The sequence below is a fragment of the Diceros bicornis genome, chromosome X, assembly GCF_020826845.1.
Source record: "Diceros bicornis minor isolate mBicDic1 chromosome X, mDicBic1.mat.cur, whole genome shotgun sequence".
Taxonomy (NCBI): Eukaryota; Metazoa; Chordata; class Mammalia; order Perissodactyla; family Rhinocerotidae; genus Diceros; species Diceros bicornis.
The window spans coordinates 93,996,110-94,021,670 of record NC_080781.1 but is presented as its reverse complement, the minus strand read 5'-3'; the positions used below and the strand labels follow the sequence as shown (position 1 = coordinate 94,021,670).

At 39.8% G+C, this 25,561-nt stretch overlaps 1 protein-coding gene across 5 annotated transcripts; it reads right to left on the bottom strand.

The window, feature by feature from the left end:
• Window positions 1–222: 222 nt before the first annotated feature.
• Window positions 223–25,543, bottom strand: CSTF2 (cleavage stimulation factor subunit 2). 5 transcript variants are annotated; one of them, XM_058536318.1, is made up of 15 exons: window positions 25,428–25,543; window positions 24,248–24,326; window positions 23,460–23,629; window positions 22,635–22,771; window positions 22,036–22,155; window positions 21,784–21,921; window positions 18,351–18,474; window positions 12,879–12,941; window positions 10,123–10,182; window positions 9,335–9,476; window positions 8,024–8,199; window positions 7,184–7,476; window positions 3,370–3,480; window positions 2,537–2,662; window positions 223–433 (listed from the first exon to the last, which is right to left on the bottom strand). In XM_058536318.1, the coding sequence occupies exons 1-14, from the start codon at window positions 25,483–25,485 to the stop codon at window positions 2,540–2,542; spliced, it is 1,794 nt and encodes a 597-aa protein (XP_058392301.1). In that variant the 5' UTR covers window positions 25,486–25,543; the 3' UTR covers window positions 223–433; window positions 2,537–2,539. The 5 variants fall into 5 exon arrangements, with proteins under 5 accessions (XP_058392301.1, XP_058392300.1, XP_058392303.1 ...); XM_058536317.1 differs by lacking the exon at window positions 25,428–25,543 and adding an exon at window positions 25,072–25,395; XM_058536320.1 differs by lacking the exon at window positions 25,428–25,543 and adding an exon at window positions 24,882–25,044.
• Between the last annotated feature and the right edge of the window lie 18 nt (window positions 25,544–25,561).

The following is a 25,561-nucleotide window of genomic DNA, read 5'->3' as shown; positions in this document are numbered from 1 at the left end:
AAACTAAGCAAAAACTAGGTTCCAGAAAACACTGTTTCTGAGAAATCCTCAAATATTACCGAGAAGAATAAATGGTTAACTTAAAAGGAAAAACAGAGCTATGACAATATATTAAAGTACAATACTGCGATAAGGGTAGAAAACACATCTAAGGTTTCACCCTTGGTGTTCAGCTTTTTAAAAGCAAAAAGGTCATGTATATCAATTTGCAGTATACTAAAATTGTGTTCAAAGTTTATTTCAAGTCACAGAAAATATACAAACTAAGACAACAGAATGAACTGATTTTGTTCTGAGAGAAGGTGATGGGAGTCCTCCACCTGGCACCAATTTGAGTCATTCAAGGGTTAGGATGCAGAAGTCATCTTTTTGCAACATTTCAACCAAGTTATGGAATTAATTTCCAGATTTGTTGCCAGGTATTTTTGAAAACCTGTAAGGAAAAGTTGGGAGAAAGCCATTAGAAGTGGAGACAAAGTTCTCTTCCTCAAACGCCAGGAAAAAAATTAATTAAAAGGCTGGAGGCAGGAGGCTATGCATAAAAGCAAATCAGCAGGGACAGATTCCGAAGGTATTTGCTTCTTGCCTCCCAAAAATAATCATCCCTTACAGCAGAGTTTCTCAACCTCAGCACTACTGACATTTGGGGGCTAGAAAATTCTTTGTTACGGAGGATGTCCTGTGCATTATAGGATGTTTGGCAGCATCTCTGGTCTCTACCCACTGAATGCCAGTAGCACACCATACTCCCTAAAGTTATGACAACCAAAAATGTCTCCAGACATTTCCAAATGTCCAGTAGGGGGCAAAACTGAGTCTGGTTGAGAACTACTGATCTAATGGTAACACTACATAAGCCTGTCAGTGGTAGCACAGATGGATCACAACTAGCGAGGTACAGGATGGAAGGAGAACCAACATTTTCGCTACAGTATACACAAATACCAGCAAATACACATTAAGACTTTGCCTGTATAACATTGCCTAGAACTACACACAGACAACACACAAACACATTAATGTAGGTTTAAAACAAATGGTGAAAACTGAATAAGGTCTGTAGTCTAGTTAACAGAAATGTACCAATGTCAATCTCTTGGTTTTGTACTACAAACCAAAAAGGTATTGTACAACAGCTTCTCAAGATGTTATCATTGGGGGAGGCTGGATGAAGGGTACAGGATGCTTTTTGTACTATTTTTCCAACTTCCTGTGAGTTTATAATTACTTCAAAATAAAAGGTAAAAAAACTGAAAAACCTTGCCCTGTGGTTTATGTGTAAGACTCTGAAATAAGATAACTCGTAAGCAAGAATACATAAAGAAAGAACTTTCAGAAAGATTTCTACTTCCACTATCTAAATACAATAATTTCCTCACGTTGTAGGGAATACCTTCCTTCCCTAGCATAAATAAATTAGAAAAAGTAAAAGAGAGGAATAATTTTTATCTGTTCCTCTGAATATAACAGGTAGCCTATGCTTTTACTGAAGAAAACAGAATGTCTAGGGTGCCTGGACTAAAAAGTTAAAGTACTGATCATACGGAAAGTTACCTAGCCACCCATCTATGATAGCTTCCCATTAGAGTGCAGTCACTTGAAGTCTAAATACAGATATGATGCATATTTCCAGTTTGGATGTTTTAATGATATTACAAATATGGATTAAAATACTATATTTAGTAAAGATTGCTAATTAGCGTAAATGAGTTCACTATTATATGATAATATATGGATGGGAATTATAATACAGATGGGATAAAAAGCAGAAATTCAAAATGTGATAGTCTAGCTGATACTAGAACAATGTGAATTTTAAACTGTTTTTAGAAAACAGACTTGTTTATGAAATACAAGATATTGGGGAAAAAATTTTAAAAAGAAACACCAATACATATAATCAAGTTAAGTCACATGATTATGATCCTTTTTACCTGACTGATAAGCAAGAAAAATAAGGGCAGCAGTGTCCAGCAATCTCTGAACTGTACTGGGACTGATGGTGACAGGAGACATTCACTACCTTAAACTGTGTCCTATAATAGTTTAACCTCAAAATATCCAATATAAAATAAAGGAAACTAAAATATTTATACTGTTTATTGAAATGCTTTGCATTTTCTCCATTTTGATGGGACAGTTTGGAATAAAGTAACATAACTGATTCTAGAAGGATGCATACCAAACTGTATTTAAAGGTTATGTCTGGGCAATGAGATTGAGGAAACAGAGCTTTTTACCCTCAACTTTCTACATTTCTATATTTGATTAATTTTGTTAAAATGATCGTATGTTACTTTTGCTATTAGGAAAGAAAGGTTAAAAAAGATTATAATCAATTCAATACCCAAACAAATGCCCCGTAGCCTTCCTCTATCCTGACGGGCTGACCTATGGAAGGGTGAAGAGTCTAGCCAAGAGGAGTGCAGGCCTCAGAGAGTCTTGAGATCAGGAGAGTCTTGTCAGTTCAGGTTGAAAGTATATACCCCAAACGCACGAGGAGCTTGTCCGACTCAGGCACGGTACGTCTGCTCACCTTTCAAGGCGCTCCAGTGGATTTCTGTATTTGTTCCTTTAAGATCAGGATACTCTGCCTTTGCTCAGGAGGCAGCATGGCGATTTGGTCTGCAGTCAGTTGAAGAACCTGCATGATCAAAGCAGCCTGTGCAGAGAAAAAAAAGGTAGTGAGTTTTAACGATGGCAGCTAAAAAAACACCACCACCTTCTGTCCAAAAAGGAAGGATATTTTACACACAGAAAATAGCAGGCCAAAAAAGAAAAAAATCAAACCAAACCAAAACCCAAAACCAGCTGGTGAGAAAAGGTACAATAAAAGAACAAGTACAAAGATAACCTAAGATGAGAAGACTCAAGATAGACACTTTAATGAACCCAAGGCTCTTGCAGACTAAGATGGTACCTAGGAGCCCCGGGAAGTCTTCAGTTTTTAATCCTGTTTTGAAAGTCTCTCCTTTTCACAAGTTTGAGCTTTTCCATCAGACATGAGCTCCCCACAATGGTCAAATATAGAAACAGAAAGATATACTTGTGGGGAATCTGCTATTGTTTTTAGGGATAAGGTAGAAAGGGGAGGAAGAAAGGGATTTGGATTTTCAGGTCAATCCAGCCTGCACAAAAAAACTGCTATTGGCAGATAAGCCTGAAGTGAAAGATAAGCTGCCATTTTCATACATCCATTTAAGAATTTTAGGACGAGGCCCACAAATTTTCAGGTAACAAGATCATAAAGAGTTCTAAGAGTAAACATCACTTTCAAACGGACTCTGAAGACCCAGAATCTCCACGTGGTAATTGTGAAGAGAGGAATCCAAAAGATTTGTGCATATGGAGACAGACGGCACTGCTTACCTTCTCATGGTCCTGTGGAGTGACTTGGTTCTGGCCAGGACTAAAGCCGCCAGGCTGGCCTCCACCCTGAATGCTTGCTCCTTGCATGGCTGCTCCCTGCATGACTGGGACCTATGTGCACAAAGAGAGATAAGGAGAGATTTTCGGAACTGTTCATATAGGTAACCAGAATCCAGTAATAGCAATGTGAAAAAATATGATCTGATTATGGATATGAATAAAAAAGCAAGTTAATGATTCTGGTTTTTTTTTTTTTTTTTTTTTTTTTGGTGAGGAAGATCAGGCCTGAGCTAATATCTGCCAATCCTCCTCTTTTTGCTGAGGAAGACTGGCCCTGGGCTAACATCCGTGCCCATCTTCCTCCACTTTCTATGGGACGCCGCCACAGCATGGCTTGACAAGCGGTGCATCGGTGCGCGCCCGGGATCCGAACCGGCGAACCCCGGGCCACCGCAGTGGAGGCACCGGCCCAAGTTAATGATTCTGAAGATCATTTCCTACTGTTAGCAATGGCAGAAGGCAGGGTTTAGCCAGAGATCAACTAGCAAGTTAGACACATTTGCTTCCAAAGTTCCAGCATCATCCACAAATACCACACAGCACAACTGGATACCATTAAATCAAGCAAAATTCAGCCACATAAGCACAGAGAAAACTGAGAGTATCCAGGAAACCAGTGCTCAGTAGAAACAGAAATAAAAGCTGATGGATTCTAGAGATAATGTATGCTGGTCCACTGGGGAAGCTACATTCACAGGGATACCGCCTACCTCTAGTTCAATCAGACACAGGCAGTTCATCCCAAAGGGCCCTATCCCGCAAGTAAGGCAGAGACGATCATAATGGCAGAGGTAGAAAGGAGATGGGAAGGCCTCTGGGGAAAAGACTGCTATTAGCCCGACATTTGCTTTTTATAACTTCCCATAGAGAACAGGCAGTAGATCCTTTCTGCTAAATACAGACCAAGAAACATGACCCGAGTTAAAAGAATAAAGCACAGTTCTATCACACATTGGTATTTAAGATCTTCAGTGAGTTCAATCTTTTGAAAGACTACCAGAACCCAAGGAAAAGGCCTCAGAGCACCTAGAATAACTGTTAAAAGGTCCCTCTGCTGGAGTTATGTTCACACTCAGGCATCCACTGAGAGCTTAGGTACTCTTATTAAACACAAATTGTTAACAAACTTGTTACTCGCTTCCCCAGCAGATTAGAAGCAGCAAAGCACAAAAAAATGTGGATAAACTGTTAGGAACAGATATGACTGCAATGTGAAGGGCCAGGTGACAGCCTGACGGTGGAGAAGACCAGAAACCAAAACAGGAGATAACTATGCTTTCTATTATAGCATATACAATAATGGGTACATTTAATGATGACCTTGAGTAATCAAAAACGATTAAAATCATTTTTTATATCCTGTTTAAGAAGTGAAGGAAGCATAATATACTTGATAAATTATTTTTCATTATTTCATTAAATTATTTTTAAAAACTTGGTAGAAGAGTTCTATTATCTGGAACATTCACTTACATGCATTAACATTTCCCAAAGACACTAGAGAGATGAAAGATTAGTACAGCCTTGTACAGATTGCTAGAATATTATCACTTTCTGTTCTTTATCAATACTGAATCCAGACACCAGTCTGAACCATAATGATCTGTTACGGATCTGAAACATCTATGAGAATAACCTTTTTGAAGCTTCAGTCAATACTAAGTTGAGGTACCATAATGGGATCTAACCGTTCAATAACGGCCATTTAAAGTTTCTAGGAATGCCTGTTTTAGGCAGACAGGTAATAATATAGGCGACCACACATCCAGGTTTGCCTAAGATAGTCCCTGTTTATGCTTTTGTTAGTAATTACTAACAGCACTCTGACACTCAAACGTGTCCCTGTTTGGATGATAAGTTATACAATCACCCTAGTAATAGTAAGTTTCCAACTAGGTAGAATTGAGTTAATTTTAAAATCTTACTTAAAATTATGAATTAAGGATATACTGTTACGTAAAAAAACAAGGTGCAAAACAGTGAAAGGGGAGAAAATAAGAATATATATGTATTTATATTTGAAAAAATAAGATATATTCTTATTTGCTAGAAAAATACATTAAAAAATCTAATAAAAGCGATTATCTATAGGAGATGGGGGTCACAGAGGAGATGAGTTCAGGGGAGGAAGCGAGGTTCTTACTATATATCTTTTATATGCCAGTGAATGTATTTTATACTTTTATTTACAAGTGAATATATTAATTAAACAACTTAAAAAATGTTTGAAGATAAAATTTTTATCTTCTCCACCTCAGATCTAATTAGCTTTATAGAATCTACTAATGAAAACTATATAAACCTAATATTACCGAGTAATGAGTTCAAGCACTAGCAGAGATAAAGGAACAAGACATTATCCAGAAATGGTCTTCTAACCATTATTTTCAACATCTTTCTCCACAGAATCATTGACAGAATTACACAAGCACATCATGTAGTTATTTGTTGTCAGTCTCCCCAACTAGAATGCAAGCCCCCTGGGGGCAGGGACTTTGTTTTGTTCACGCTGCTATATCCCCAGTACCTACGGCTCTGTCTGGTACGTAGTAGGTGCTCAATGAATACTTGCCAAATGACTGAATGAATGCATAAAAACCATTTTTATTGTGAGACTACTGACCACAGAGGGCACAATAAACACAAGGCCCATAAACACGTTTTTTTAAAAGCATAACTTGAAAGACAATAGAAAACAGCTTTCTTCTACACATACCAGAAAACAACATATTCATAATTCATATTAAAGAGGGGGAGGCAGACACACACAAACACATACACAACATGCAGATAACAGGACAGAGTAGTACAGTAGAAAAAATAGTGGATTCTATTCCTTGTACTGCCACTTTTTAGTTGTGTGAATTTGGGCAAGTCACCTGAATTCTTGGGTCTCAGTTTCCAAACCTATAAAATGAGCGAATTGGATGACTGCCATGTTCCATTCCAGCTGACATTCTCTCTCTCTCTCTCTCTCTCATACACACACACACACACACGGGGAGAAAGACACATAAACATATGGAAGAGGTAAGAGAAACAGAAGTACAGAGAGGAAGGAGGAAGACACATATAGGAAAAAGGAAGGTGGAGGGGCTAGAGGGAGATGAAGGTGCTAGCATATAAAAACTCAGGGGACACACACACATACCACCTTCCCACAACCAATTGGGAGTGAAGGGGGAGGAGATGACAACGCGTCGATAATCACAGACTACCATATAAACACAGGTGGAGAGAGCCAAATAAAAGAAAGAAGAGATAAGAATTCAGGTTTTAAGGTGAGCATTTGTAAATTGCCTTTCATACTCCACTGGTCACTTAGGTTATGTGATGAAAGTAAATTAAAATAGGTGTCTGCAAAGCTAAGATTATCTAAATGACCACTAATAGCTCTTCATATGCTCTAAAGCAGGGGTTCTTAGGGTTGTGCATTAGAATCATTTGGGGGAAGTTTTTTAAATGATCCATGCCTAGATTCTACTGATACACTATCTCCTAAATTTTCAGGGGCTCTGCTCTGAATGGAAGAGCTCCTGAAATTGTGGGATAAGGTTGCCCTTTTGGACTATAATCCTGGTGGCCAGAAAATCACCACCCGAAGGGAGAGAGAAACCAAAAGAAGGGAGATTCTAATCTTTCTAACAAGCTGAGAAATAGCCCAAATCAGAAAGCAGTAATAATCAGGCTCAATAATCAATTCCTGAATAGATCAAGATTTCACATGGAAGCTAGAAGTGAGTGTTACACATACCTGTCTGGATCCCTGGGGGCCAACTGCCCCCATGTTAATTGGACTGGGACCCTGAATTCCACTAGGTATAGGGCCTCTAGGGCCAGGGACTGGGCCCCTTGTATCCATGCTTCTGGCCTCCATCCCTCTGACTTCCATTGCGCGGGCCTCCATTGCGCGGGCCTCCATTGCACGGGCCTCCATCGCGCGGGCTTCCATTGCACGGGCCTCTAATCCTCTGGCATCTAATCCTCTTGCCTCCATGGCTCGTGCCTCCATCCCTCGTGCATCCATGCCTCGGGGATCTCTTCCACCTATAAAGAAAGTTGCAAGAAAACCACTGTGTAGCTACTCACCTTTACTGCAAGAAGAACCAACAAAGCAAGACAGAAATCTATTCCTCTAGGGGCCGGCCCAGTGGCACAAGCGGTTAAGTGCACGTGCCCCGCTGCGGTGGCCCGGGGTTCGCCAGTTCGGATCCCGGGCGCGCACCAATGCACCGCTTCGCAAGCCATGCTGTCATGGCGTCCCACATAAAAAAGCAGAGGAAGGTGGGCATGGATGTTAGCCCAGCGCCAGTCTTCCTCAGGAAAAAAAAAAAAAAAAAGAGGAGGATTGGCAGATGTTAGCCCAGGGCTGATCTTCCTCACAAAAAAAAAATCTATTCTTCTAGTCACATCTCCCTAAAACTACACGAGACTGCTTTCTCTTCCCCAATTTCTCAGATTTGCAGATATATCTTAAAAATGCTTGCCACGCCTATTGCCCCAGCATTCTTTATCCCAGATTAGAGCCTAAGACAGCTGGGTTTATCATCAGCCCACAACTGTCAGTCAGCCTTGTGACATGGTCTCTCCTTACCTCTGCCATCCAAGGGTGGACCCCTCTGATCTAGCATGGGTCCTCTTGGCTCTGCCATTAGAGGTCTGGGCTCAGCTAATGGCCCTCCCCGCATCTCATGTGGCGGTGGGCCACGGCTGTCATGGCCAGGGACATGGTGCATGGGTGGACCCTGATGAGGTGGTCCCAGGTAACCTCTAGAGATGGAGAAAAATGTTATATTTTAAAATAGAACAAAACAACAAGAAAAAGTGTCAACCAGAAGATCAAAAAGCAAAAATCAGACAACTAATGCAAACATCAGTCTACGAATTCTGCGAGAATAACATCAAACACCCTATGGAAATGTAAATCCACGTATTCTAGAATTTCATATTTGGTTGGGGTACTCATAATTAAGGAGAAATTAATGGATATCCATTATATATAATGAGTATGCAGTATAGTGCTTAAGAACATGAGTTACTGTATGGGCTCAAATCTAGGCTCTATCACTTATTAGCTGTGATCTTGAGCACATTTACTTAATTTCTTTATGCCTCGGTTTCTTCATCTGTAAAATGGGACTGATATTAGTATCAATTTCATAGGGTTGTGTGGATTTAGTGAGATGATCTAAGTAAAGTACTCAGAGCAGAGTCAGAGGCATAATCCCCATTAATATCAATTATTATTTTATTATTATTATTGCTATTATTAATATTACTACTACCAGTGGGGCGGCCCTGTGGCTTAGCGGTTAAGTGTGTGCGCTCCGCTACTGGCGGCCTGGGTTCGGATCCTGGGCGCACATCGACGCACCGCTTCTCCGGCTATGCTGAGGCCACGTCCCACATACAGCAACTAGAAGGATGTGCAACTATGACATACAACTATCTACTGGGGCTTTGGGGAAAAAAAAGGAGGAGGATTGACAATAGTTAGCTCAGAGCCAGTCTTCCTCAGCAAAAAGAGGAGGATTAGCATGGATGTTAACTCAGGGCTGATCTTCCTCACAAAAAAAACAAAAAAATAAAAAAAAATATTACTACTACCAGTAAGCAATATAAGTTTTTTGCTGTTCAGGTGTGTGTGCTGGAATTTCCAATTTCCGAAGGTGGAATAGCCATGGTTAGTTCAAAATGACATACTCAACTACACAGTTCTGCCCAAGGAGAAGTGCTTAGTGTTGGACAGCGGTCATGAATATTTATTTGTGTTGGACAGCGGCCATGAATATTTATTTATCTTTTGAAGTAGGCAAACAGGTATAACTGGTACGAAAAGACTTTGTTCTCAAAGCAAGGGAAAACTCTGATTCCTCCAGTCTTTTCCTTCTATGTTAATGCTTACCTAGGCTCCACCTCTCCAGTTACAGAAAGTAAAGTGCCTCCACGTGGGTCATTTGGAGCGTCTCCTAACAGACCTCGAGGAGTTGGGACGTTGGCAGGCAAGGGCCCACGCTGCATAGCTGCTCTGGGGTCTTGCATCGGCACTGACAGGGAAACAAACAGGGAGTTACTGCTGTGAAGGACACATAAGGAAACAAGAAATGACTCTATATACCACTGACAATGTAATTCAGACACCTTAGAGTGGGTGAAACCTCACCACAGCAGACTCCTCTTGCAGCTCAAGAACAGAAGCAGGGTGTAGGCAGAATGTGTGCCATGTCAGAGGTATGGATGGAATTATAATAAAGAACAAACTGGGGAGCAATCTGCCAAGGACTAGCACTGCAACCTGAAGAAACTTATGTTCCTGGTTTTCCTTATAATCAACCTTAGTTCAAGGACCAGAGTCACAAAAAGAGAGGTAGGGTCTTGGCATATATGAACACTGCCACGGCTCTGCAAGAACCCGCTGTCTCCTTACAGACTGCTATTCCATCCAAGCCTCCTGACACCAGTAGGGAGGGAGTACAGCCTCGGACAGATGCCCATATCATCCATGTTCTCTGCCCTGTGTGAAGAGGTCAATCTTAGGCTTGTGGCCCCAAGAAGAAAAATTAAATAACAAAAACCCAAAACACTACCCTTTTGGGTTCCGAACGTGAGGATGACTGCCAAGCAGCCCTTGTCCTCTGAACATCCCACCCTGAACACCACAAGCAAAAGGAAACCCGTAGATACAATGGGTACCTTGAACTCGCTCAATTGATGCAGGCCCCGTGGGTCCCACGGGCGAGTGCTGTAGGGTTCCTAGGTGAGCAGTAAGTTCAAAAGGAGAAAGAGCAGACACTTAAAATAGCTTGCACACACACGCAGAAACATACACAAACAGACACTGGAGATTCACACATATAAGTTAAAAAGCCAAGAGTTCATTAGCTTGCCCCAGGCTACAAAATCTTCCTAAACTATATTAGCTTCTTTGGGATCTGAAACTGTTCCACTTTGATGAGATTGCTTCCTACAGTGAAACCCATGGGTCACTGATTTTATTTGGGCAGGAATAACCAGCCATTTCTAATTTTCGTCTCTGCTACTACGATCCCCCCAAATCTCCTTATGATACCATTAAAAAAAAAAGAAACAAAATATAAAAAGGATGGTTCTGAATCTCTAGTTAGGCATAGAACATAAACATATTTTCATAAGCAAAAAGTGAAAGAAGTTGTACTGAATCTGGAAGGCAAAGATTTATTCTGAAGAGGTCCATAACACAAGTGGAGCAGTACTACTTTTGCCATATTTTAAAGCACAAAAATTTTTGCTATCAAAAAGTATCAAATGGGGAAATGCAGTGAATGAACTTTAGACAACGAAAGAGTATCACTCCTCAAGAAATACTCTGCCATTGCAAGTCTTTGATAATAAATAAACATTGTAACAACAGCAAACAAAAACTAATGGGATGACAAGGGCACCAACATTAAACAAAGGCGGCAGAAGGCAAGAGGAAGTATCTTCTTAAACATCTCACTGTCTCCTTTCACCATTACACATGCAAAAGCACGGATTCCAGGGAAAGAAAGAGAAACTGGGTACATATGGATAGATTCTTGTTTCCTCTGCTGGGCACTGAAGGAAAACTCTAAAAAAAACCTCATCTCACTTTGTCTCTTCACGAAGACATCTTTGACATACTTTCAAAACTCGAGTCATTTCCCTTTGTTAACTTTTGACTAGAAAGATGAAGACAACTCTAGCAGGAAGGCAGATGTCTCGTGGAAGAAAGTACTCAATAGCTAATGCTTGATTGATTGATGGCTTGGGGAGAGTTTTGTAAAAGAATGACTGAAACCCCAATTCCTTCTCACTACTGCAAAAATACTTTGGGGTACATACACGATCTACTGATAGTGGCTGAGGGGGTGCGGCACAACAGCACAAAAGCATAGGCTGCTCAGATGAGGTATTTGGCCAAGAGCTTGTCCCACTGTCAACCGTCTGACAAGATTATTAGTTCCATTACTTCAGCAATCAACCCCAGTGTACAAATCATAGACAAGGAGTACAGTACTATATCTTAGGCCTATATCTTAATATTTTGCTTTAAAAAAAAAAAATGGGGGCTGGGCCAGTGGCGCAAGCGGTTAAGTGTGCGCACTCTGCTGCGGCGGCCCGGAGTTCGCCGGTTCAGATCCCGGGTGCACACCGACGCACTGCTTGGCAAGTCATGCTGTGGCGGCGTCCCATATAAAGTAGAGGAAGATGGGCACGGATGTTAGCCCAGAGCCAGTCTTCCTCAGCAAAAAAAGAGGAGGATTGGCAGATGTTAGCACAGGGCTGATCTTCCTCACAAAAAAACAAAGGAAAAAAAAAAAACAAAAAAGGGTTTCACTTAAAGGCCATATGCTAAGAAGGTGTAACTTAAGCTTCTCTATGCTTGTCCAAAGTAGTTCTTTCTTATCGCAAGGACACAATGAATAAGAACAGAACACAGTGAAGAGCATTTTTAATTAATAGAGGTGGTATGGATTGACAGAAAGAGGATAGATTTTGGAGTCAGAGACTTCAGAATCTTAGCTCTGCCACTTACTAGCTGGAAGAGAAGATGAGAGCACCACGTCCAGTCCACATTACTCAGATATTAGTATTTACTTACCATGTCCCCTGGAGTAACTTAAAACTCTGAGCTTCCAACTCTTTACCTGAAAACTGAGGTGCTGCCACCTAACTCACAAGGTTGTTTATGAAAATTAAAGTGCCTGGCCTACAGCATGTACTCTATTTTATTGTTAGTTCCTTCTGTTTTCTTACTTCCTCTCCTCCTAACATTGTTTTCGACTGACCCACTGCATTTTCTTTTTCTTCAAACTCCAAAAACATAGAAAAATAATGTGGAGATTTTGGAGCAGCTGCCACCGTGGTATTCAGTGTTACTGCCACAGTACAACATACACTTATCAATTAGGCTTCATAGATCTTTGATCCCCTCCCAGTTTTCTCTGGGGTTTAAATTTAGTCTTCTACATACCCAGCCACACATTACATGCTTATTATTAAAATTCCTTACTCAGTCGACAGATGTCCACAGGAGGGAGAGAGAACTTGTCAGTAGAATCATTAGACAACCAGGAAAAGGTGATATGAATTACATAGAAACAAAGGATCCATTTGCTTTGTCATTAATTCTTGTAGAGCTAGGCTCTGAATCACTAGATGGAAAGTCTAGACCAGGGCTGTCCAATAGAATTTTCTGCAGTGACGGAAATGTTCTATATCTGCAATATCCTGTACGGCATCCATTAGCCACATGTGGCTATTGGGGACTTGGGATGTGGCTACCATGAAGGAGGACCTGAATTTTAGATTTTACCCAATTCCAATTTAACTTTAATTAATTTAATATTCAAATAGCCACATGTGCTAGTGGCTGCCACATTAGACAGTGCAGATATAGAACATTTCCAAGTCTAGTCCACGTTAATCTGACATTAATATTTATTTACCTTGTCCCCGCTCCATGGACACTGGTCCACTTCCTGGCATTCCAACTTGGGCCTGCATTCCTCCTAGAAGATAAAGGGCAGGAAAGAAAAACACAAATTAGGACAGTGGGGAAAACAGTAGGACAGTGGCTGAGTTAACAAATTTCCTTTTTCTGCCCCACAAGCAGAAACCTACAAAGAAAGATCATAACTATCACTAAACAATGAAGTTACACAGAAGATGGAGTTTGTTAGTATCCTTTGGCTTCAGTGGTAGAAAAGTGAGTTAAAAAAGAACACTTAATCTCATTGGTTACCAAAACCTTGGCAGGAAGTTCTTCTGTGATACAGGATAACAACGGCACTTAACTCCTCTCATAGGAGGCAGTACTGTTCCCGGGGCATTTTGTAAATATGTGGGTATACTGTTTCGCTTGTGACAAAGATTTGTGGGAGCATGGCTGGCATTTAATGAGAAGATGACAGGGATACTGGATGTCCTGCTATGTTATGTCACAGTCCCACAAAATCAAGAAATACCCTGTCTTGCAAAACTTTCAAATGTCTCGCTGAACATTTACACAATTGAAAACCTATTTATAGGCATCTGAACTTAGAACCTAAGTCTGTTTTATTTATCAACAAAAAGGTTCTTTGCCTTGTTTATACACACACACACACACACACACACACACGCGTATATATGTATATATATACACACACACACACTAAATTTTCCAGAAACGTAATTACTGAGTAAACTATGGGTACTGTATTTTGTTTTGTTAAGAACCTTACCAAGAGTTTTCACCATTTCAGAAAATCACATCACCAACGTCAACAGTTCTTGTGGTATTTGAGTTGCTAAAACAATATACCTGTATCTGTCTACATCTGTAGCTTTTATCTTCATGGTACAGGTGCACACATCTGACTGCCACCTTTTGTTTTCTAGTGTAGTTGTGCCTGAACACTTGTATATTAAAAATATTTTTTATTATAAATTAATTTCCTTTTATTTCTCCTTTAAATTATAGTTAGGGCATTATACTAATTTTTTTTTTGGAAATCATGTTAAATAGGTTATATCATCTGTGCATTTCATTTCAGGATAGTAAAGAGTCACTGCAAAATATCTGTTATGAAAAGAAGCCACTGGGTCTAACAGGGTTGAAAATCACTGGTCTACTCTAACTAGTCAGGGTACAATGACTGCTATACAAAGAATAATCATGTACCACAAGTACTTGTCTGGTCCTTCTCACACAGAAATAATTCTCTTTCCTCAAAGGAACAATATACGCTATGAGTAGGGAGAAAAGACAAGCTGAACTGTTTGCAGTTCATTAATACTTACCTAAAATATCAAGTACACGTCACACTCTCTTATTCCATTTAACATGTCAGGCACCAAAGAGCCATGGATTAAGAACCTGAACCTGTGCTAGCTCTACCCCTGCTACTAAGTAATTGTGATTTTGAACAAGTGATTTGATAAAATTAACATATTCCCAGGCTTCCTCATCTGTAAAGTGAATGAGTTGGTCTAAACCAGTGGTTCTCAGAATGCGGTCTCCAGACTAGCAGCATCAGCATCATCATGAACTTGTCAGAACTGCAAATTCAAAGGGTCCTACCTCAGACCTGCCGAATTAGAAAGTCTGGGGGTGGGGCCCAGCAATCTGTGTTTTAATAAGCCCTTCAGGTGATTCTAACATACACTCAAGTTTGAGAACCACAGGTCTAAATGATTTCAAAGCTCTCTTCTAGCCATAACATTCTATGACTAATTCAGACCACTCACCAAAATAATATAAATATTTAGGATCTGAGGAAAGTGGTTGCAGAAGGATTTATGGGCATAACTTCTCATATTATACACTGTCACATAACGGTGCTTTTATTTGTATAGGCTAGCTTCCCAGAAGTGGAATTGGTGGGTCAAAGTGTATATAAATTTTTAATGTGAGACTACTTTCTTAAAAGGCTGAAAAACTTCACATTTCCACCAGCAACGTATGATACCACTTTTCCCACTCCAGATGATAGTAACTGTCATCTCTCTCTGAAACTTTTGCTAGTCTGATGGGTTTAAGTAAAGTGAAATCTCGTTATTTAATTTGCAATCCCCTGACAATAAACAAATTTGCTTTCGTTTGTTGCCATTTGGATTTGCTCTTCTGTGAGGGCCCCACTCATTTTCTTTGCCTACCAGAAGTAGACTGTTCACTCTACCCATCAACTGTCAAAGAGCTTTGTACAGGGTATCTCAAAAATCTTAGTAAAGTTTTAATAACTTCAGAAGGATAAATGCTACAAACTCACAAAAAATATCACTTGAAAATTCAATTATTTAAGTTCCTTTTACATTACTTTCAACTTTTATATTTATTAATTCTCTCTTCTTGGTATCTTGTTTTTTTAAAAAATTTTTCTAATTCTTTAAAACTAGTACTTAAGAGTTCCTTTATTTTTTAATAATATAGACATTTAAGAATATTCATTTTCCTTTAAGTACTGCTTTCACTATTTCCTGTACTTTTTTGTATGAGTGTACTACTTTTTGTTGTCTTTTAATCTATAAATTTCTTTTCATTTCCTCTTTAATTCAAAGATTACCTAGAGTATATTCCTTAATTTTCCAGGTAAAGGTTTTTTTAAGTCACCTTTTAATTATTTATTTTTAATTTTATTGACATAGAGAATGCGGCCTGTAGAATATCTACATTTTTAAAATTATTTTTATTTTATGGCTAAGTACATGGTCAATTTTTTTTTCCCATTATTTTATTCCTCAATGTCCTTACTTGCAGTAGTCTTCCCTTATCCTTACTCACAGTCAAATGCGGTCAGGAAGCAGATAAGTAGATGATCCTCCTTCTGATGTATCATCAGAAGGTCAATAGTAGCCTAACTCTACATCACAATGCCTACGTCATTTATCTCACTTCATCTCATCCGGAAGGCATTGTATCTTCTCATATCATCACAAGATGAGTACAGTACAATAAGATATTCTGAGAGAGACTGCATTCACATAACTTTTATTACAGTATAGTGTTATATAATTGTTCTGTTTTATTAGCTATTGTTAATCTCTTACTGTCCCTAATTTATAAATTAAATTTTATCATAGGTATGTATGTATAGGAAAAAACATATATACATAAGGTTTGGTCCTATCCTTGGTTTCAGGCATCCACTGGGGGTCTTGGAACGTATCCCCCAAGATAAGAAGGGACTACTGTATTTTTTGTCCACCAGCACAATGCTACTCAAAGTGTGGTCCACAGACGATGCTGATCCACACACTGTATGTTAACAGTTCATGACAATGTAAGCACAGAAATGGAGAGCAGACACTTAAAAACTTTTATAGCAATTTGACATTGCTGTGATATCCAAGTGCATGATCGCTGAAGTTGTCTCACTGAAGAGGTACAGACCAGTCTGAGCGTTTTTCAACTCATGTAACGAGCTGCCTATGTCATGTATGCATACTTGCCATGTGTAGCAGGACCGCATTACAACTTGTGATATTTTAAGGTAACTTTGGCATCTATAACATCTATAAAATGGAGTACAGAATCCATTTCTTTCACTGAAAGATAATTTAACTATAACTCTATAGGATAAATGAAAATCATGAGTTTGCTGAAATTTCTTTAAAAATCTCTTCTTCTATTCCCTGGTAACTCAGCTCTGTAGACTGGTTTCTCTACAAAACAGAAGAATTGAGACTCCAATTATCTCCCATGAGTAGCACTGTAGTCAATCTAACCTAAATTAATAAGAAGCAAGTTTGTTGCATAAAAAACTTTATATATTGATATACATTGTGTATTCATACAAGTGTTTCATATGAGGAATCACTATTTCATTTATAACTTTTTTAGTTATGATTGTTGAATGACGAAAAGCTACAACTGTAATAGCAATACTCTATTAATTGCATATACATACACTATCAATGAAAATATATAGGCTTTAAAATTCTTTTCTCCTTTTCTTGTTTGGTCTTATTTTATTGAACGAAATGCAATTTTATGCCTGTTAAATAATAACAACAAACGTGACCATGTGTTTTGTGTGTGGTTTTTTTTTTTTTTTTTTTTTTGTGAGGAGGACCAGCCCTGAGCTAACATCCAATGCCAATCCTCCTCTTTTTTTGCTGAGGAAGACTGGCCCTGGGCTAACATCCATGCCCATCTTCCTCCACTTTACGTGGGATGCCGCCACAGCATGGCTTAACAAGCGGTGCGTCGGTGCACACCCGGGATCTGAACCGGCGAACCCCCGGGCCGCCGCAGCGGAACGTGTGCACCCAACCGCTTGCGCCACCGGGCCGGCCCCTGTTTTGTGTGTTTTTTAAATGTGCTTTTTAACCTAATCTAACAGTCTCTGGCTTTTAATGGGACAATTCAGTCCATTCAAATTTAGCAGAATAACGACTATGCAAGATTTTACTGCTTCCACCTTACTTTATGTTTATTTATACTTCACAATGTCATTTCCTTTTCTCTGTATTTGCTTGCTTGGTCCAGTTACCATTCATTCCGTTTTTCCCCTCATTAATTTGGAAGTTTTACTGTAGTTTTCTACTTAGGTGTCCTTTTCCCTGCTCTCATAATCAGACATAGAGTAGTCCCCCCTTATCCATGGGGGATATGTTCCAAGACCCGCAGTGGATGCCTGAAACCAGAGGGAGTACCGAATCCTATATATACTATGTTTTTTCCTACACATACATACCTATGATTAAATTTAATTTACAAATTAGGCATAGTAAGAGATTAACAATAACAACTAATGATAAAATACAATTGTAACAACGTACTGTAATAAAAGTTACTGTAGATCTTAGCAACCTCAGCATTTTTTTTTTTCCTTACTAAGTTGAGAACTTTCACCTTTTCACTTAAAAAAAGCACTTTACGGTTTCTCTTTGGCCTATCTGAATTGCCAGCATCACTACTCTTGTGCTTTGGGGTCATCATTTAGTAAAATAAGGGTTACTTAAACACAAGCACTGTGATACTGCAATAGTCGATCTGATAACCAAGAGGGCTACTAAGTGACTAAAGGGTAGGTAGCATATACAGTGTGGATACACTGGACAAAGGGATAATTCATGTCCTGGGTGGGACAGAGTGGGACAGCACAAGATTTCATCATGCTACTCAGAATGGCTCACAATTTAAAACTTATGAATTGTTTATTTCTGGAATTTTCCATTTAATATTTTCAGACCATGGTTGACTGTGGGTAATTTGAAACCACGGAAAGTGAGACTGTGGATAGAGGCAATTACTGTATAGGATTTGTATACAAGAAATCAACGATTTCCTCCACCTAGGAGATATACTTTCTAGCTGTATATTAATTTTATATCAAGATCTCATTATCACATAATAACTTGGCTACACTATGCCATTTGCTATAACAAAACTTTAGCAAAATACCAAAATGGTGAAGACTGTAAATAAAACATACCTCCAGGAGCTAAGGAACCAGGGCCAGGTCCTGTTACAGCAGCTGGTATTTGTCCTGGTGTTGGAACTCCAGCTTGCATAGAAGCCTGCATCAGAGGAGGTGTGCCATTGACGTGCATTCCACCCTGACCCAGAGAAAAACCAGAGTATGTACGTGCCTTAGTGGAGATTCAACACACAGTCTATGACCTTAAAGAACTCTGCAAATTGACATCCCCAAATATTCTACCAAATATCCTATGTGTATAGCATTCTTATGCTGCATTAGATTTACAACACACTTTGGACAGAAGCTGGAATATGTGCAATGAGCCTGGTTATACGAAACACAGTTAAGATGGACCATATTCTAAAAGTAGACATTGACAAGTCTTTTCTGTGTGGCGTGGCCACATGTAGCACCTATTGTTGACTTCATGACTGGGGCCTGGCACTAAGTGTAAAAAGAAAAAGTGCTTTGAACCCAAGGAGAAAAAGAGGAGACTGAGACTTTTTTCCAAAGGAAATGCTGGCAGTCTGCATTTTTAAGATGAAATTTATTTTATTTATTTATTTTTTTTTGGTGAGGAAGATCAGCCCTGGGCTAACATCCATGCCAATCCTCCTCTTTTTGCTGAGGAAGACTGGCCCTGGGCTAACATCTGTGCCCATCTTCCTCCACTTTATATGGGATGCCGTCACAGCATGGCCTGACAAGCGGTGCATCGGTGCGCGCCCGGGATCTGAACCCTGGCTGCCAGCAGCAGAGCGTGTGCACTTAACTGTTACGCCATGGGGCCGGCCCCAAGGTGAAAAAATTTTTTATTTGACCAATCTATTCTTACTCCTGTCCTCAGATATAACTCTGGTTTTGGGGGAATGTGAATTTTTTTTTTAACGCTACATTAGAGCTCCTGGAGGGAAACAGAATGTTATGTTTTCATCTGTGTATTTCCCAGAGAACTGAGCAGTCCCTTGGAATAGAAAGAGCTCAAGAGAGAAAGAATAAAAGCTAAGTGATAAAAAAAAAAAAAATCACATATACTCTCAATGAACACACAAAACTCTAAAACGGAAAAGAGGAAACTCTATAGTGAGGTGGTTAAAAGAAAACAGGCTGAAGTCAGATAGAACCAGGTTCAGATCCCAGATTTGCCACTTACAATTATGTTATTTTGGGACCAGTTAACCTCTTGAGGACTTAATTTATTTCCTTTCTATTTCTGAAAAAGTATTTATTGAATTAAAGTAGGGGTTGGCAAACTATGGCCCCTGAGCCAAATCTGGCTCACTGCCTGGTTTCATAACTAAAGTTTTAGGGCCGGCCCCGTGGCTTAGCGGTTAAGAGCTCGCGCTCCGCTACTGGCGGCCTGGGTCCGGATCCCGGGCGCGCATCGACATGTGGCTTCTCGGGCCATGCTGAGGCCACGTCCCACATACAGCAACTAGAAGGATGTGCAGCTATGACATACAACTATCTACTGGGGCTCTGGGGGAAAAAATAAATAAATAAATAAAAATTATTAAAGTTTTATTGTAACACAACCACACACATTTATTTTTGTATTATCTGTGGCTGCTTTCACATTCCAACGGCAGAGTTGAGTAGTTAAAACAGATCCCAAGGCCTGCAAAGCCAAAAATATTTACTATCTGGCCATTTACAGAAGATGTTTGCTGACCCCTGCCCTAAACCTTTGTACAACCCATCCAAGTTATTTACCTCTGCCCATCTGATAGGTGAAAAACGGTAGCTTATTGTACTTTCTGTTTACATTTAGCTTATTTTGAGGTTGAACACTTTTTCATACATTTAATATATATTTGCATTTCCACTGTTTTGAACTGTTTATGTCCACTGCACACTTTTCTACTACGTTATTTGTAATTTTCTTATTAATTTATGGGAGGTCTTTATTATGAAAAATTCCAGATTGTATAGAGCATAAAATAACCACACAGCTTAGGAAATAAATCAGGGCCAGCCTGGTGGCATACTGGTTAAGTTTACGTGCTCTGCTTTGGGGCCTGGGGTTCGCGGGTTCAGATCCCAGGCGTGAACCTACACACTGCTTATCAAGCCATGCTGTGGCAGGCGTGCCACATATAAAGTAGAGGAAGATGGGCATGATGTTAGCCCAGGGCCAATCTTCCTCAGCAAAAAAAAAAAAAAACAAAACACACACACACACAAAAGGAAATAAACCATATATACAATTGAAATCTCCTGCATGGTCTTCCCCAATTGCATCCTGTATCCCCTTCTTAGCCAACCATTTCAGAATTCTTATAGATGTTTTGAAATTTTACGTAAATCATTACACACTGAACATATTCTTTGCAACTCACTGAACACATTTTTGCCATATATGCAAATACATATCCCATACTTTGGGAATGCTTCCACATTCACTTATTTTCACTTCTGTATGGTACTATGTTTTTGATTTATCTGTGTCCATACTATGTATCCTAGTTCATCTTAACTGCTATATGGAATTATGTTTTTGAAAGCCATTCATGGTGACACATGTAGTTTATTTAACTGTTGTAGAGTATTTCACTGGATAAATATACCACATTTTCTCCATTCTTCCACTGATGTACATTTAGGATGTTTCCAATTTTTCACTATTATAATGTGACAATAAACACTCTTGAACACAACTTAAGGGCTCTTAAGTAATCAGTCTGTTGTCCATCATTTGTGTGGCAAATACTTTTTCCCAATTTGTCATTTGCCTTTGGTGTTTCTTTCCTTTCTTCCACACAGAAATTTTTCAGTTTTCAAATATATCAATTTTTTACAGCTTCACAGTTTTGTGTCATGCTTAGAAAGTGAGCTTTACTTTTTTTTTTTGGTGAGGAAGATTAGCCCTGAGCTAACATCTGCTGCCAATCTTCCTCTTTTTGCTGAGGAAGACTGGCCCTAGGCTAACATCCATGCCCATCTTCCTACACGTTATATGTGGGACGCCTGCCACAGCATGGCTTGATAAGCGGTGTGTAGGTCCACGCCCGGGATCCAAACCTGCGAATCCTGGGCCGCTCAAGTGCAGTGCGTGAACTTAACCACTACACCACCAGGCCAGCCCCCGAGCTTTACTTTTTTCATTGGTAAGAATGGAGATAATAAGAGTGCCAACCTCATACGACTGCTCTAAGTATTAAATGAGATAACGTATATTGAATAACAAAGTGTCAACCACAGTGCCATGCATGCACATACACACAAATTTAGCTTAAAAAAAGGGCATAAAGGAAGGATCCTTTTGTTTTACAAACTTGGCACTGACTCTATATTTCTTCAGATGCCATGTACTCTGCAACCTGGAAATTGCTTTTATGCCTGGAAATTGAAATTATCACCTTTGGCTCTTCTTTCAATATATCCTCCTAAAATGAAAATGACATTCTAAGACAGGTAAAACAAATGTTAAGGGATAAGGCCCTACCAAAGACTGGGCCTGAGGGGCCTGAGGATTCTGCTGGTTCATTGACACATTGGATCCTGAGCCAGGCCCAGCACTGTGGACTGGCTGAGGGTTGCCTGCAATCAGCGTTGGGATATTTGTCTGGCGATGGAGAATTTTCTAAAAGGTGAAAAGACAAATCCATGAGCTATCTGTTTAATGAAGCAATCAGGCAGTTCCTACCCCACTCAAGGTTTACCTTAGCATTTCCATAAGAGAACCAGAAGCACTCACCAAGGCAATCTCTGGATCCACAATTCTCATCACTACCTGTGCTTGTAGCAGAGCATAAGCCAGTTGAGGGTTCTGAAGCAACATGTTCCGTGCTTCCTGGGGACTATTCTGGACACAGAGCTGAGAAGATAAACAGATTCATCATCAGGTTCAATACTTTTTACTTAGAAATTAATAGTGATTTAGTGCCATTCCCATCTGAGAAATGTAGTATGCAAGAGGCTTTTTAAGCTATCATCAGTTTTTGCATAGCAAACAAAATCTTGGTCATGGCAGGCAAGAGAAGGAAGAAGCATTTCAAATACCATAATACTATCATTTAGGAAAAAAGTCACATTTTAATATCTACATCTGATATCTATGGGCCACAAAAACCCAGCCAGATTGTGTAGGTGTGTTGGTGTAACAAAAATGGAAAGCTCTTTGCATGAAATGTGAAATACACTGTGCACATATAGAATATTGAAGGTGCAAGAAATGGTGGTCAATAGGCACACTTTCTATTTGAGCTCAGAGAATCATTTCCATTAACTTTATTAATTAACTCCTTGTAAATCTGATGTGATTTGATTTATTCATAACCTAATGCCTCCTCCCACCTTCATCTGTTTCATCAGCTCAAACATCTGCTCTGGTGGAAGACTGGCAACTGCTTTGCTAATGGACTCAGGGGCATCCTCAGGACTGATGGTCTCTCCATAAGGTGATTCAATGACAGGGGCACCAGTGCCAAGGCCTGATCAGGAAGAAAGTACAAAATGGTTAAGAAGACAAAATAAAGAGCTAAACCACTTCAAGTATCTACTTTCCAGGGCTGCTGTAAGGACCTGTTGATAACTTTAAATTCTCTGGAGCTGAGAAATAAGTGATTTACGAGTCTCTTATTTCTGTGGAGGAAGTGAAGGAGTGTATTTTCTGCTCTCAGAGGAAAGCTGGGACACATGGGTGGACAATGTTAAATTAGGAATGAGGCATATCGATTTCTTTTGACAAGTCATTAAGCAAAAGATTTAAACAGAAAAGGATGTTAACCTCAAAATGGAATTCCTGGATCTATTACCTCATGAAAAAAGTCATAAGAACGCCTTAGTAGTCCCACCATTTACAGATCTGGCATAGTTACAGGAATGGCAAACACTAATGACATAGTTAACACTACTAATGGCTTGGTAAGCCTGAACTCATCTTTAACTGGAAATCAACTCCCTGGCAACTGAAGGACTTCTAAAGTCAACTCTCTAAAGTCAATTTTACCTTGTCTCTCAAAGATATACACTTCCCTAATGCAGGCATTTCAGATGGGTCAAGTAAAGAAAGTGTGTGGCTAATCACTTCAGCAGATGCTAAAACATATCATAAATGGAAAATCTTCATTGTTACATCTTTACTAACTCATGTTACATACAACTTGGGTTTATACTCACTCTTTAGCTCTTCTTTGTTCTTTTCACTGGCAGCATTGTCTACTCGAAGTGCTCTCCCACTGAATTCACGCCCATTCAGGTTTCGCATGGCACTAAGTGCCGTCTCTTGGTCTTGGTATTCACAGAAGCCATAACCCTTTGGTTTTCCTGTCTCCCTATCATATACCAATCTGGAGAGCAGAACCAAGTATCAGGCACAAATGTTACATACACACAGGGTTCCTGCTAACGTTGCTATGTCCTGATCTGGTCCACTGTAAGACAAATAACCTCATCACTCTGCCTCACTGAAATATTTTTTAAACATTTTTTTAAATGAAAAAAATGGGGGCCGGCCTGGTGGCAAAGTGGTTAGGTTCACGTGCTCTGCTTCGGTGGCCCAGGGTTTGCAGGTGTGCATCCCGGGCATGGACCTACACACCGCTCACCAAGCCATGCAGTGGCGGCGTCGCATATACAAAATAGAGGAAGATGGGCACAGATGTTAGCTCAGGGCCAATCTTCCTCAGCAAAAAGAGGAAGATTGCCAATGGATGTTAGCTCATGGCCAATCTTCCTCACCAAAAAAAAAAAAAAAGGAAAACAAAAAAAAAGAAAAAAAATGTACCTTTTAGTAAAATTAAATGTGAATTGAATGGTACATGAATTATACCTCAATAAAGCTGTTACAAACAAAAAAAAAGAATGCATGTATAAAGTCACCAGTAAAAACCTTGCCACTATTACTAAGGGCCAAATTTGTGGGGCTTTTTAAGAAACTCTCACCAAGGAGTAAAAGGGGATCTCACCTGAAACTAACAACAGGTCCAACCTCAGAAAAGATGTCCTTTAATTGCTCTTCAGTAGCCTCATATGGAATGTTCCCCACTAAGGAAGAAAATAGCATATTAAGTTCTGAGTTTGTAACCTAGATCTTTATAGTGAGAAAGTACACAGTGTCTACTTATATCATTGAAAATGTAACAACTGGCTCAAAATATGGTGTTTCTCCAATCCCAGTTCTGTGGTACTCCCTTAGACAAGATTTCAATCTTGCCTGCTAACTTTAATTACAAGAGAAATAAACCACTGAGACTAACTACAAAAGGTGTAGGCACTCCTAAATATCACTTCTCAGACTGATCTGACAAGTGTTAGATTTTCTTTAACTTTGGTGAAAATAAATACTTAGGCATTGGTATTTACCTGAAAGTCTCCAAGTCTTAACAACAACAACTAAAAATATCAATATTATAATTTTTAAAACCGGCTTCTATGTCCGTATTTCCACACATACACACACTCAAAGGAGAATGACCATGAATGTAGTGGAGGATGTTTAAAAATTATTCTGAACTGTTTTGTCATGTCCTTCCAAAAGGTGCTTTAAATCATCACATGTACTTTGATAAAAAAACAACTTATTTCGGCTGAAAACATTACTCAGAATAGATTCGATCCTCTTTAAAATTTCTTTGACGAGGTCTTAGTCGTTCATTCATTCATTTATTTACAATCCACCTTAAGATGCCAGATGGTCGCTACCGTTATCGACGAACTAAAATGTTAGGGGCAAAAAGCAGAGAATGAAAGTCCTCATGAGAAGGCGGAAAGTGGGCACAAGGATCTATACCTTCAGCACATAATCTGTATTCTGGGACAGGGAGTGAGAAGTAGTACGGGACAGTTGCCATGCGCCCTCGCTTCTAGATAATAATTGAAGCTCATGGAAGGAGAAACACATAGAAGCTGAACGCTATTTAACTTCCTCAGGCACATCGTGGAAAGGCTGCGAAACCTCGGGGTTAGGGGAGCGTCACTTTGCCCACGAGTCCACCAGGTTGGCCGCCCCACAGGATAGGCAGGTAGAGCTGCACGCCCGACCCACAACCGGCTCCCGCGGCGATTCACGAGGTGCAAGGGACACTCCTCGCCATTCCCTCTCTTTCTGTCCCCCACCGATGCTTGGCTCCACCGAATTCCTCTCACCGAACACCGAACGTAGAGAACGATCCACCGCAGGATCTCTCGCAGTCAAACCCGCCATCGCTCTCTTCCGGCGGCTTCCGGTGCGCCAGAACACACTTCCGTACGGCGCGCGAGTCCAGCGCCGAATACGCTTC

Coding starts and splice junctions, on each gene's coding strand:
- CSTF2 (XM_058536317.1), bottom strand. CDS start 25,132: ATGGCAACTGTCCCGTACTACTTCTCACTCCCTGTCCCAGAATACAGA. Junction 22,156..22,634: donor AGCTGATGAAACAGATGAAG/GTGGGAGGAGGC, acceptor TTATCTTCTCAG/CTCTGTGTCCAGAATAGTCC. Junction 7,477..8,023: donor TCCACCCTTGGATGGCAGAG/GTAAGGAGAGAC, acceptor CTTTCTTTATAG/GTGGAAGAGATCCCCGAGGC.